The sequence below is a fragment of the Anabrus simplex genome, chromosome 1 (assembly GCF_040414725.1).
Source record: "Anabrus simplex isolate iqAnaSimp1 chromosome 1, ASM4041472v1, whole genome shotgun sequence".
Lineage (NCBI taxonomy): Eukaryota > Metazoa > Arthropoda > Insecta > Orthoptera > Tettigoniidae > Anabrus > Anabrus simplex.
In genome coordinates, this window is record NC_090265.1 from 1,650,381,009 (window position 1) to 1,650,395,600 (window position 14,592).

Genomic DNA, 14,592 nt, shown 5'->3' on the forward strand with positions numbered 1-14,592 from the left:
TTCTAGCTCTGGGCATATGTTCGTGCCCATATTAAAACACATCTTTACTGACGTCCAACACATAACACTACCAATCATCCAAGTAATACATTCATCGGCACGGTCATCTAGGCGTAAAATGGGTCTTAATGGACATGTAGCGTAGACTTCAAGTAGGCCTAATTAAGGAAATACCAATAACGAGAAGAAACAAGAAAGTATAAATTACTACATAGAGAAAGTTACAACTGAGAACTTTGGACGACGATTTCTATGAGATATGTGGTGAACATCAAGATTGAGAACTGTGAATCCTAAGCCTTAGGTTATTGCTAAGACGAAAAGAACGTATGGTCTATTCGAACAAAATGGAGACCAAGATGCAGTTAGACTAGTGGCAAGAATTCCTGCCGCTGCAAAACACTTACGGCATCATATCCGCACAATTGTGGTCCGCCATACATTCACAACTGCGTAGAGCTCAGATGTGTAACAAACGCTCAAGAAGGACATTTCGAGCCAAACCCCAACTTCCCTGATCACTGTATTATGCTTGGTTTTCTTCTTCTCTTTCTTTTCTTGTTCACTTCTATTGCAACAAATTTATTGCAGTCTTATCACGATGGAAATGTTGTTGTCATTTGTTTGTCTTCAAGTTGCAATTCCACAGATCATTGTCAATTTTCTCATGAAGTACGGGCAACTGCCATATGCTTAATTTGTTTAACATTGCCGTGATCGTTAAGGCGCTGAAGTCTAAACGGTCCGACACTGTGGTTAGCCGGTTCGAGTCCCGTCGGTCGAAAAAGTTTTTATCATCAGAATGTTGGCCAGTAGGGTAGGGTAGGTGGTGGTATACAATTTCTAATCACTAGATTGCGCGCCAAAAGCTTGAATTAAATTCCAAACCTCTCCCCAGTGCTCATATGGAGTGAGGGAATATGACGCTGTTGATGGTGATTCGTCCATCGGATGGGGACGTTAAGCCTTGGGCAGACCCCTTAGTGCTACTCGACAGGAGTAGGCTATGTGCCGGCACCAGTTTTCACCCTCTCCCTACTATCATATATCACGTCATTCATTTCATCTCATTAACTCCTCTGGTGAGGTTGACGTCAGGAAGGACGTTCGGTCGTAAAAACCCACCACGATAGATCCATTTCACCTCAGATAACAATTCGCAGGATCCCAGGCGCCTCCTGAATGTAGATCTTGGCTCTAGAACCGTAGCGCGTTAACACTCCTTAACCATAATAATAATAATAATAATAATAATAATAATAATAATAATAATAATAATAATAATAATAATAATAATATATAATATAATCTATGATAATTTATGATAATAATAATATATTATCATATAATAATAAATTATTATTATTATTATTATTATTATTATTATTATTATTATTATTATTATTATTATTATTATTATTATGAGTCCTCAGCTACTGTTTGAAGGCATTTTAATTTGACGCCATCTAGGCTACATGCGCATCAATTTCTACGTTCCGTTGGAGTCCCCTAGATGGTAGACTAAACCGGACCAATGCTCTGCGATCTTGAGCTGAGATTTATTTGATTATTTTGTGTAAACACAAAATGTGTCACCTTTTGTATGACAAATATACACTGACTGACAGAGCAAATGCAACACCAAGAAGGAGTGGTTCGAAAGGGATGAAAGTTGGGGAAAAAACAGAGACGGCACGGACGAATAATTGATGTTTATTTCAAACCGATATGCAGGTTACACAATGCGCACGGCATCGACTCAGTAGGATGTAGGACCACCGCGAGCAGCGATGCACGCAGAAACACGTCGAGGTACAGAGTCAATAACAGTGCGGATGGTGTCCTGAGGGATGGTTCTCCATTCTCTGTCAGCCATTTGCCACAGTTGGTCGTCCGTACGAGGCTGGGGCAGAGTTTGCAAACGGCGTCCAATGAGATCCCACACGTGTTCGATTGGTGAGAGATCCGGAGAGTACGCTGGCCACGGAAGCATCTGTACACCTCGTAGAGCCTGTTGGGAGATGCGAGCAGTGTGTGGGCGGGCATTATCCTGCTGAAACAGAGCATTGTGCAGCCCCTGAAGGTACGGGAGTGCCACCGGCCGCAGCACATGCTGCACGTAGCGGTGGGCATTTAACGTGGCTTGAATACGCACTAGAGGTGACGTGGAATCATACGCAATAGCGCCCTAAACCATGATGTCGCGTTGTCTAGCGGTAGGGCGCTCCACAGTTACTGCCGGATTTGACCTTTCTCCACGCCGACGCCACACTCGTCTGCGGTGACTATCACTGACAGAACAGAAGCGTGACTCATCGGAGAACACGACGTTCCGCCATTCCCTCATCCAAGTCGCTCTAGCCCGGCACCATGCCAGGCGTGCACGTCTATGCTGTGGAGTCAATGGTAGTCTTCTGAGCGGACACAGGGAGTGCAGGCCTCCTTCAACCAATCGACGGGAAATTGTTCTGGTCGATATTGGAACAGCCAGGGTGTCTTGCACATGCTGAAGAATGGCGGTTGACGTGGCGTGCGGGGCTGCCACCGCTTGGCGGCGGATGCGCCGATCCTCGCGTGCTGACGTCACTCGGGCTGCGCCTGGACCCCTCGCACGTGCCACATGTCCCTGCGCCAACCATCTTCGCCACAGGCGCTGCACCGTGGACACATCCCTATGGGTATCGGCTGCGATTTGACGAAGCGACCAACCTGCCCTTCTCAGCCCGATCACCATACCCCTCGTAAAGTCGTCTGTCTGCTGGAAATGCCTCCGTTGACGGCGGCCTGGCATTCTTAGCTATACACGTGTCCTGTGGCACACGACAACACGTTCTACAATGACTGTCGGCTGAGAAATCACGGTACGAAGTGGGCCATTCGCCAACGCCGTGTCCCATTTATCGTTCGCTACGTGCGCAGCACAGCGGCGCATTTCACATCATGAGCATACCTCAGTGACGTCAGTCTACCCTGCAATTGGCATAAAGTTCTGACCACTCCTTCTTGGTGTTGCATTTGCTCTGTCAGTCAGTGTATATATATGGGAACGTATAGCGGACTTCTTTTCATCCTATGGACTACCTCTGTCGATCTTAGGATCTAGAGCTTACTCTCTGCCCCAGAACCTCAAAATGAGCTGTGGGGTAAAGAAAGAGAAACAAGAGCATTTTGGGGAAGATTTAAAAAAATTAATGTCTGCCAATACTATGAACCACGCCTTTCTCTAATCTGAAGTAAGTTTGCTCTCGTTTTTGTCTTACAAAAAAGTGCACAGAAACCCCGTGATTGCGTACTTATCCATACATTTTTAGAGAGGATAGTGACGAACATGATGACTGTCTATCAATTTATTATTCTTTGAATTAAGGATACCAAAAATAAAATTAAACACATCAATAATTTGACAGCCAATATAGCGAGTTTTCAAAAATACGTATAAATGTATTTAGCGTTACTAGGTTTGCGAATCTTAGTGAGTCCTTCATTTTCATACCCTTCGTGGTCCTTAGCTTTCTTTGTCCTTCATTTTCGAAATATCAGGGACCTTCTACTTTTTCCCCCCTTTAATTAGAGTTAATAGAAGTTGGTTGCCCTGCTGTACTGTACTTGCTCTTGAAACACTAATAACCACTAAATCCTGAGAGTTATTTATTTATTTATTTATTTATTTATTTACTTATTTATTTATTTATTTACTAGCAAGATACCCGTGCTTCGCTACGGTATTATACTGAAATTTATAATTGAATGCTAATAGTTTTAGATATATAATCCGCCGAAATTTGCGATCTGACTCGTTTTCTGCGAGAATCCGCCAAAATTCGCGATCTGACTCGTTTTCTAATAGATTACGGTATGTTTCCTCACATTTTTCAATCTTTCTTTCCAGCAATCGATTTCGCACTTCCCGGGCTAGGTCCAGATATTCCACCCCGTCAGTTGGGTCCCTAAATCTTTGCCATCTTTTCCTATAAGCGTTTTTAATATGGATCAAATCCTTCAGGAGATCCGGCGTGGTGTCGTCTTAGGTGCCTTGGCGGTACTGAACCCGCGGCCGGACTGCATTCTTAGTCATTACCCGTCCAGGACCATTTTCCAGGGGGGTCCGCACATTTGACAACGGTCCAGAACATTATTATTATTATTATTATTATTATTATTATTATTGTTATTATTATTATTATTATTATTATTATTATTATTATGATTATTAAAAGATGTTCTGAACGCCACAGCAAGCTGCAAGATCGCTACTTGGCGGTAAATTACATCTGCTGCCAGTGTCATTGTTACAATGTGACCAGCACCATCGTCGCGCGTAGGCAAGTGTGCGGGATTTCTGGCGATACCAATGACATACTTCCGGGCATTGTTGACCTTATTATAGAGGTGAACAATTTGACGGTCCATCTCATTCCTATCGTTTATTTCAAATGTGTTTAAATTTTTATTTACATGCCAGGAGGATCTACTGTAATCTAAGAACGTTCTCCGAAGGAAAAGATGGCTGTTGAAAACCAGCCCAGGAAAGATTAAAAATGATCGGTTTATGATCAGAATAAGTACATCGAAACTATATAGCCTGTTTCCAGTCATTCGACAGGGTCAGGAATGGAATGAATAAAGCCCCATCTAGCAGCGACAATATTAATTGTGCCGGCTGCCGAAGCACACCTCTGGGGCAATGATCGTTGAATGACAAATGAAATGAAATATTGGACAGTGTTGCTGGAATGAATGATGAGAGAGAAAATCGAAGTATCCGGAGAAAAACCTGTCCCGCCTCCGTTTTATCCAGCACGAATGTCACATGGAGTGACCGGGATTTGAACCACGGAACCCAGCTGCGAGAGGCCGGCGCGCTGCCGCCTGAGCAACGGAGGCTCCTTAAGTACATTATGAACAGTAAAATCAATTGATCTCACCTCCTTTTACACCCCACCGCCGTTAAGTTTATTTACACCCCCCCCCAAAAAAAAATAGAAGACGTGTTTCTTTATGTTTAAAAGATATTCCAAACACCAATGTTCACATCTGTTACATTCAGTTTTGAGATATAAGTATCCCCATAAAAATAATTCACTTTATTTTCACTTCCTTTCACACTCCCCTCCCCCCACCCCGTAAGTGAATTTTCCGGCAAAATATACTTGTTTCCTTAATAGTAAAGGATCTTCTAAATAGTAATTATCACGACTCTAACTTCTTCAGTTTTTGATTTATGTGTCTTCATGAAGGGAATTCAACTCCTTTTCACTCCCGCCCCCCAAACGCGTTTTTCTTTGTTTAAGGAGATTCAAATACCAATTTTCACGTCCGTAACAACTTTAGTTTCTATTAGATGTATGTATTCTCATACAATTAATTCAATTAATTTTTCAATTCTTTCACCCCGCCCCCCCTTCATTGGATTTTCCGAGAATACGTTTTTTTTACTTTTAAAGCAGATTCCAAAGCAGATTTCACGTCTGTAATATCTTCATTTTTGAGATATCAGTAGCCTAATTAAAAGAATTCAACACTATTTTCAGTCACTTTTACCCCCCCTTCCACCCAAGTGGTATTTCCGAAAGCTGAAAATACACGTTTCTTTATTTTTAATAGAGATAAAAATACCATTTTTCACTTCTGTAACATGTTAAGTTTTTGAGATATACTGTAGAAATTCGCTTTTTAAAATTTCATCCCTTTTTATTTCCCCTTACGTGGAGTTTCCGAAAACAAATCACCTATCTTTCTTTACATTTACAGGAGATTCCAAATACCCACTTTTTACGTCTATAACATTTTACGTTTCTCAGATATTCTGTAGATATAGTCTTTCAAAAAATTCACCCCAGTTTGTCACTCCTGTTTAACCCCCATTAATTGGATTTTCCAAAAACAAAAAATACGTGTTTCCTTATTTTTAAAGGAGCTCCCATATACAAATTTTCAGTTCCGTAATATTTTCAGTTTCTGAGATATATGTATCCTCATTAAAGGCATTCATCCCATTATTCACCCATTTACACCCCTCCTATTGGGATTTAAAGAAAGCAAAAAATACGTGTTCTTGTATTTTTAAAGAAGATTCTAAATACCATTTTTTTACATCTGTAAACTTTTGAAGTTTTAAGATGCAGACACACTCATTTTAAAAATTCACCTCCCTTTTCACCCTCCATTATTTGGATTTTCCAAAATCAAAAAATACCTGTTTCTTTCTTTTTAAAGTAAATCCCAAATACCAATTTTCAGGTCTGTAATATCTTCAGGTTCTGAAATATAAGTAGCCTTATTAAAGGCATTCAACCGCTTTTTCACCCTTTTCCACCCTTCCAATTGGGATTTTCCGAAAACAAAAAAAAAATACGTGTTTCTTTATTTTTAAAGGAGATTCTAAATGCCAATTCTTACATCTTTAAACTTTAAAAGTTTTGAGATATAGATAGACTCATTTTAAAAATTCACCCCCTTTTCACACCCCCCATTAATTGGATTTTCCAAAAGCAAAAAATATGTATTTCTTTATTTTTAAAGGAGATCCTAAACACCAATTTTCAGGTCTGTAATATCTTCAGTTTCTGAGATATAAGTATCCTCATGAAAGTCATTCAACCACGTTTTCACCCCTTTTCACCCCTCCTATTGGGATTTTCCGAAGACAAAAAAATACGTGTTTCTTTGTTTTTAATGAAGATTCTAAGTACCAATTTTTACATCTCTAAACTTTAAGAGTTTTGAGATATAGATGCACCCATTTTAAAAATTCACCCCCTTTTCACCCTCCCATTAATTGGATTTCCCCCAAACAAACAAAATACGTGTTTCTTTATTTTTAAAAGAGATCAAAAGTACCAATTTTCATGTCTGTAATATCTTCAGTTTCTGAGATATAAGTACCGGTATCCCGATTAAAGGCATTCAACCCCTTTTTCACCCTTTTGTGCCCCTCCTATTGGGATTGTCTCAAAACAAAAAAATACGCGTTTCCTTATTTTTAAAGAAGATTCTAAATACCAATTTTCACATCTGTAAACTTTTAAAGTTTTGAGATATAGACACACTCATTTTAAAATTTCACCCCCCTTTTCACCCCCTTAGCGACGAAATATCCAAAAATCCTCTCTTAGCGAGCACCTACATCTTAATATGAATATATCTCCAAAATGTCATTTCTTTATGTCCAGTAGTTTTGGCTCGGCGATGATGAATCAGTCAGTCAGTCAGTCAGTCAGTCAGTCAGGACAAGCTACTTTATATATATAGATTTATTTATTTATTTATTTATTTATTTATTTATTTATTTATTTATTTATTTATTTATTTATTTATTTATTTATTTATTTATTTATTTATTTATTTATTTTGTGACTTCTGGTGCCGGGAGTGTCCGAGGACATGTTCGACTCGCCTGGTGCAGGTCTTTTTACCTGATGCACACAGGCAACTTACGCTGCTGAATGATGATGATGCTGATGATGATAATGACGTTTGAAAATGGTGAAACTTGATGTCAGCACAGAGCCTACCCCTATTAAATTTCCTAAAGGGGTCTTCTCAAGTATCAACGTCCCCATCCAAGGGAGAAATCGCCTTTAACAGCATCATATACCCTCAATCCATAAGAATAGAGGGAAGGTTTTTATTTGAATCCACGCTTTTAGCACGTAATCTAGTGACTAAAAAGTGTACACCGCTATCTCTCCCATCTGCAGGACAAATTATGATGGTGATTTTTTCCATGAAATAGTCTTAAACTTCTTAACCACGGTGTGAGGCTATATAGATCATCATCACTGGCGGGTTAGTCTGTGTGTTGCAGTGATCTGAGCTGTTTGCTTCTGAAACATGCCTCGCCGATGGGTACGAACAGGACATGACCTGTTGTCACCGGTTGTGATGGTTCGCATAGTTGATCTACGTCAGAGTAGATTATATGTGCGAGGTGTAGCAGCTCATATCAGCTGAAATGCGTCTACAATACATCAGGTGTAGCAACAGTCGCGAATACAGGGTGACCAAAATGTCCATTAACATTTGGCGAGGCAATACTTCACGAAATATTTGAGATAGAGAGGTAATAATTGACGCAAATTATTGGCATGACATGGGGTATTACTGACACAAAAATAAAGTACCTAAAATGACCAACAGATAGCGCTGAACAGCAACACGTCAGGTAAAATTGACTACACATGCTTGACATGACACGGCGTTTTATTGACACTAACAACGAGTGCACAAACAGGCCAACAGATGGCTCTGGACAGCAACACGTCAGTGATGCTGCATGAGACCCGTGTACGGTATAAAAGGAGCTGTCGTGAGAGAGGGCGTCAGATGCGTCTGCAATCGTGGCTTGTTGACTTTTCCAGAAAAGGCACTGTTAGAGAAGCCTAATTTTGGTGTCAATAAAACCCCATGTCATGCCAATAATGTGTACCAATGATTATCTCTCTATCTCCAATATTCCGTGGAGTTCTGTCTCGTCAAATCTTAACGCAATTTTGGGTCACCCTGTGTGCACGGAGAACTAGGACAAGTCCAACCCGACATAATACCGAGTAACAGCAGTGGAAATTTGAGCTACTATTGCCAGCATCAGTCCAGTAGAAATGATCATTACCGCAACGTGAATGCCACTCACACATTATCTACGTTTAGTGCTACGGAAGCATCTTCTTCTCAAGGATCGCTTTCGGAGGGAAGCAATTTGGACATTACTGTACATGTTGCTGAGGAGGCAGTCAGGACACCAACGGGTTTGTGTCTGAAAAAATTAATTTGATTTTCAGGATACTGCAACAATATTTTACGGAATAATTGGATGATACCAAAAAGTTGCCGATACAACCCACATCAGAGTCAAGAAACGCCAAGCATACAGTTACAGCATAACTTGGATTTCTGATAGAGCCATCCTCCGTATAATTTATCAAATCCATCAGTACTTCGGCTTGGCATATGTTGACATCTGATATGGGAGCGAGCTATGGTAATCTTCTTTCCAAACTACAAGACTGGATTATAAATTGTTGGTAAATAGAAGTTGTTCTCTTACTGTACTAATTAGTATATTATTCCTCTGAACGGTAAAACACATGGTATGTGAAATGAAGGAGGTAGCAGTAATAGTCAATTTAAAAGGTATAGCCATCAGTAAAGAAATCGATCACTTCCAAATTCCTCCATTCGGAGGTCTTCTGTTTGTATAATTCAAATAGAGAAATCATTAAAATAATATCGAGATATAGTAAATGATACTTGTTATATTGATACTACTAACTTACGGATCATATAACAACCGTATCTGTTTACTTATACTGGTGGGGTTGTGGGATAAAGCGTGCATGTCCAAGACCGATACGGGTGTCTCCCATTGTTGATGAAGAAGAATTCTAAATACTTTCTGATATTTTGTGAATTCTTACCCTTATCTAGTCGACGATTGGAAAATATAGATTATATTTTTTGTTTCAATAATCTGATTTTCAGGCGTTATTTCTCTTAAAATATTTAATTTCCTATTTGTCATAGTATATCTACCCTATTTCCTTGTCTTGCTTTCATCAGCTTGTGGCCGTTGCCAATAAAACGATTATAAAACGCTGTTTTGTATGATTCGTTCATAAAATGTATTGTGTCTGCTCATCGATAATATTAGTGCTTTGAGATGCAGTATGCGTGTGTTTCAAAATATTGTAGATTAAGGAGTGTTCCCCATACGGATGTTGTGGATAGGCTCATAGGCTCATGAGTGGTACTTCCGAGTATCATAAGGAATGTAGCTAATTTGAAATGTACCGAGCTCGATAGCTGCAGTCGCTTAAGTGCGGCCAGTATCCAGTACTCGGGAGATAGTAGGTTCGAACCCCACTATCGGCAGCCCTGAAAATGGTTTCCCGTGGTGTCCCATTTTCACACCAGGCAAATTCTGGGGCTGTACCTTAGTTAAGGCTACGGCCGCTTCCTTCCGATTCCTAGCCATTTCCAGTCCCATCGTCGCCATAAGACCTATCTGTGTCGGTGCGACGTAAAGCCACTAGCAAAAAAAAAAAAAAAAAAAACCTCGTTTGTCATATAAAGGCTGTAGCATATAATGGGCATAGTCTAATAGACGTAGACAGAAAGCAAAGCAGCGCCTTATTAATCAAATCACCTGGAATATTTGAAACAGAGAGCTCCAAAGACAAAGAAATTGATGTCGAGAAAAAAATGCACCCTGAAACTTGCTTCAGATATCTGGAAGAAAGGTAAGTTGTAAAGCGATGTGAAGTGATGTAAAGCGAAGCGACTCGTAGGGCAGTTACACATTTATCTATTAATTTTTAAAATGGTTCTAGGTTAATTCATTCTAAGTATAAGAAGTAGCTGAGATTCGCGGCACATTGTAAAGTCGTACAAAAAATATATGAGCGCATGTTATTGGTTGTTCGTCACACTTATTATAGTACTTTATTTGATCTAATTTGAATTATGAACAAAACATAATTCAGCCCCTCCCCCCCCCTGTCTAGGTAGAAACGTCGTGGATAACTACAACAAACATTGTAACTTCATTTGTTCCTGAGAGAAGTGCACCTGCGAGGAGCATATGTTGGAGCGTGGAGATTCATTAAAATGTAAATGAATGTACTTTCTCTGTGAAATGGTTGTATTTGGATTCTTTGTTTATTGTTAAACAAAAAATTACTCTATGATTGTTTATTTTAAACTAATTATTGAGTTGTACCTGACTGTACCCCCTCGCTAATAACAGTTATCCATTGATTTTCTCTCACTTGTGTTGACGTTTATGTATTTTTGTCCTGTTTGTATTGAATCGATAGCAAATATAGATTATGATATAAGTTTCAGTGTTCTAATATGCTCTGCGTACATCGCTTTAAAATGGCTAATTTTCGGTTTGGCACAATATGTTCGTCTAATTTCCCGTTCTTACTTCTATTTCCTAGTTGAGGACACGAGAACACGTTATGATAACATAATATATGGTATTACAATATTTTAGAAACTTTGACCTATAAAAACATATTAGCTCGCATTATTGAACGAATTGAGAAAAGCAATGGCAAACTACCTCAGTCCTCGTCTTGCCTAGTACGCCTCATTTTGGTGCTGCCATTGGTTTTTGCGGTTTCCTTATAACCGCATAACTTTTGGTGGTGATATTTGAGGATCCAACCAGCCCCTGGGCTGATGAACTAACAGACATTGAACGAATAAATTGCCCTTATTTGTACACGAAGTTCTTCCGCTTTATCTAGTTAGAAATACTACTGTATCAATCCCTTATTTAAGTTTAGGGGCATAAATTGGGATAAATGAAATACGTAAAGGGAGTTTTACCTATATATTGCATATATCTCCATTTTATAGCATATTAATACAGATTACTGTTGAGAACGAAACATTTAATTGAGGGATAAAATATTGCTTATCACACAAGTTTACGAAATTTCAGTGAGGATTTATATTTTCGGAACGTGATTTAAGTTTATTGTTTAAAAACATTAGTAGTACACTACCTAATCTAAAGCTATGTTCAACTCTAAACTACCGATGAAGCTTCCATAAGGAAAGAGTGCAGAGTTTTATACCATGCCAGCTTACACATTCCCAGGCCCTTAGCGTGCTACAAGATAACGAAGGAAGCGCATGCAAACCAAAAATAAAGCATGCCAAGAACATATCTAATAGAGATTATTAAGTAATAATTGTAATGAATAAAGTTTTAAAGGCCCTCACTATCCACTTCGTGGGAAGTAAGTAGATCGCTCTAGAAAATCGAAAAGTGAAAAGCAAACCGCTTTAGAAGAAGTGGTTTCGTAATATGATTTTAAGAATGCAGGTATTTAATTTAAAATTTTCAGTTACTTACTATTAGCGAAAATGACATCATTCATGATATTTTAAGCACCGGTTCGTCATTTGTGAAAATAGTGGATGGAAAACAATGTTTACGGTAACACATTAAACGAATTTCACTTCACATTACTATACGGTATCAATTATGCTAATGCATCGTGTGATACGCTAATTAATCATTCCGGCATAATTGTTCTAATCGAATACTGCAGAAAATATTTCACAAAATATGTGTGAGAAAGAATTATGCACTTAGACATTGAGATTTGAATCTATTTTCCTAAAAATAAAGTCATATATCCGCGCAGGATTTTCATATTAACAAACTGGCGATTATTTAACAATATCCAGAAAATACTCTGTGTATACCATTTATTTATTACTTGTTCGAAACGAGATACAGTATTAATTGGGTTGGATTCATTATGAAATGTACGGCGAGTAAGCCATGTAAAATATTATTTTAACAAACATTATATGAATAACAATCACATTTAGAGGCACAGAAATACTTAATTACCGTTTCCCTGCTGCATCTAACAAGGAAACATCGGCAATGATTAAGTCACCGATCGCGATGAAACTTGGAAAACGCATTGAGGTACACGTAAAAATGATGTCGGCATCAATTTTGGGTGCCAACATTCATTAGAGCGTTAACTACGGGGCCTAAAATTTGCGACATTTCAAATTACGCGCGATCAGCGATGAATGCCTGCTGGCCAATGCTATGCAGGCATACTGCGTACCTGGAGACACGCCTCTGCACCTCCTGCCCTCACGCTCCAATTCGTTCGCCACCGCAGCCGGCAAGCGCGGGGCGAAGGGAAACGTGCGTTGGTGAACCAATTGAAGCGTGGAGGGGGAGGAGGTGCAGAGGCGTGTCTCCAGGTACACAGTGATCCAGATCAGCATTGCCAAGCAAGTATTCATCGCAGATCGCGCGGAATTTGAAATGTCGCAAATTTTAGGCCCCGTAGTTAACGCTCTAATGAATGTTGGCTCCCAAAATTGATGCCGACATCGTTTTTATGGGTACCTCAATGTGTTTTCCAAGTTTCATCGCGATCGGCGACTTACCCATTGCCGATGTTCCCTTGTAAGATAAATACGCTAGTCAAAGAACTAATTTTACCCGTTTTGTCCGCTTAAATATACGACGAGATAATAATAAACGTGTGAGGGCCTTTAATTTGAATGATTTCATTGCGATATTTTTAGTGTTTTAAAATAAAATTGAAAGGTTTCATTCTGAAAATGTCCACCTTGTTTGGAGTTTCCGAGCGTCGGTCGAGCGCCGGATGAAGAATCAAGGATTTCAGAGGTCTTTTCTGGAAAAGGGAAAAAAACAGAGACAAAGAAACTAAAGATAAATTTTTAAGAAAGAGATAGAGAGTGAAAAATAGTAACTTACAAAATGCTGCAATAGTATAAATAATATCATTAACAATAGCTACTATCCAATATTGCTGCCTTCAAATAAAACAAGAAATGTATCATGAACTTACGTATCAATAATTACGGGATACACTGTGTGATAGCATAGGGTATAAATCACAAATAGGCAACAGTGCTCTGTATACTCGATACAATAAAAGAAAGATTGAATTCTACGTACAAAAGAAGTGCACAGTAATTATGCAAATGATACGTAATAAAAATACTTGAAAATCAAAACAACAATCTACAAAATACACAAAAGTTTACACTGCAGCTAAGATATACTTCCTGCGAAAAAATGTAACTAATATGCTTACACTTGGCCATATTGTACGCTTCCTCATAAAATATTTGGTGATATATATTTGTTTAAATGAGACTTTCTTTATTTATTATTTTACCAATTTTTGAAGTGGTTATTTTTCAGGACTAATCTATTTCCAGAATGGTTTAAAATTATTATTATTATTATTATTATTATTATTATTATTATTATTATTATAGTTTTATAGTCAAAGGATTAACTATAATATGTTAGGTTTGAAATAATAATTAATTTTATAACATATACTGCAATGACGTGTTTTGGAAAATCCTTCCTTTACTTTGTTTTATTCTGACATTATTATCAAATCTAGTACAACGCATTACAATACAATATTGCGAATTATGATATAGTGAAAATGAATTTATTTGATAATAGTGAACACAAGAAGTAAAAGTAATCTAGCAGGAACCAAATGATGCAGGCTGAGGAATTTTTTAACTGGTTCGAAGACTGTGATTAAATTCCATCGAAGACGAGAAAAGCTGGTGATATATTTCTAGAGATTTTTAAACAGGTCCCTACAATGTTTTAATATATACGTTAAATTTGTTTTGTCTACCATAAATATTTGAAGAAACGGTGGGTGCGGGTTCTTCAAACCAAAACAAGGGAAGAATATACTATGAACATACACCCTGGAATGCTTTGTTTAGGAATTATAGTGAAAGAACATTTTCAGTGACACATTATCTGTTTGATATTGGCAGCTCGTAGGAAGTGATCAACTCAAGATGACTCAAAGAAAATGTTCAAAATATCTCACTTGTACACGTGTTTCCAGCCGAAACTTAATGTGGGTATAGTCACTTTGGGACCGCTGCGATGGGCTTCGTGAGAGGAACCGGTACGCGTGTGTTGGTGTGTTACCGAATTAAGGTTTGCCACCTGCAAATGACACACTGCTCTTTTAGCATGCACAACATAACACGTTATACTTTTGCCACCACGCGAACATCATCGACCTCGCCCAA

The 14,592-nt window shown here is 38.6% G+C and overlaps 1 protein-coding gene across 1 annotated transcript in view; it reads right to left on the reverse strand.

The window, feature by feature from the left end:
* Positions 1–14,592, reverse strand: part of LOC136863436 (uncharacterized) — a 184,652-nt gene that overhangs the window by 104,581 nt on the left and 65,479 nt on the right. Inside the window, exon 3 of the mRNA XM_068226453.1 lies at positions 13,119–13,184. Within this exon, the coding sequence (XP_068082554.1) occupies positions 13,119–13,184 (66 nt within the window). The remainder of the gene's footprint in view (positions 1–13,118; positions 13,185–14,592) is intronic.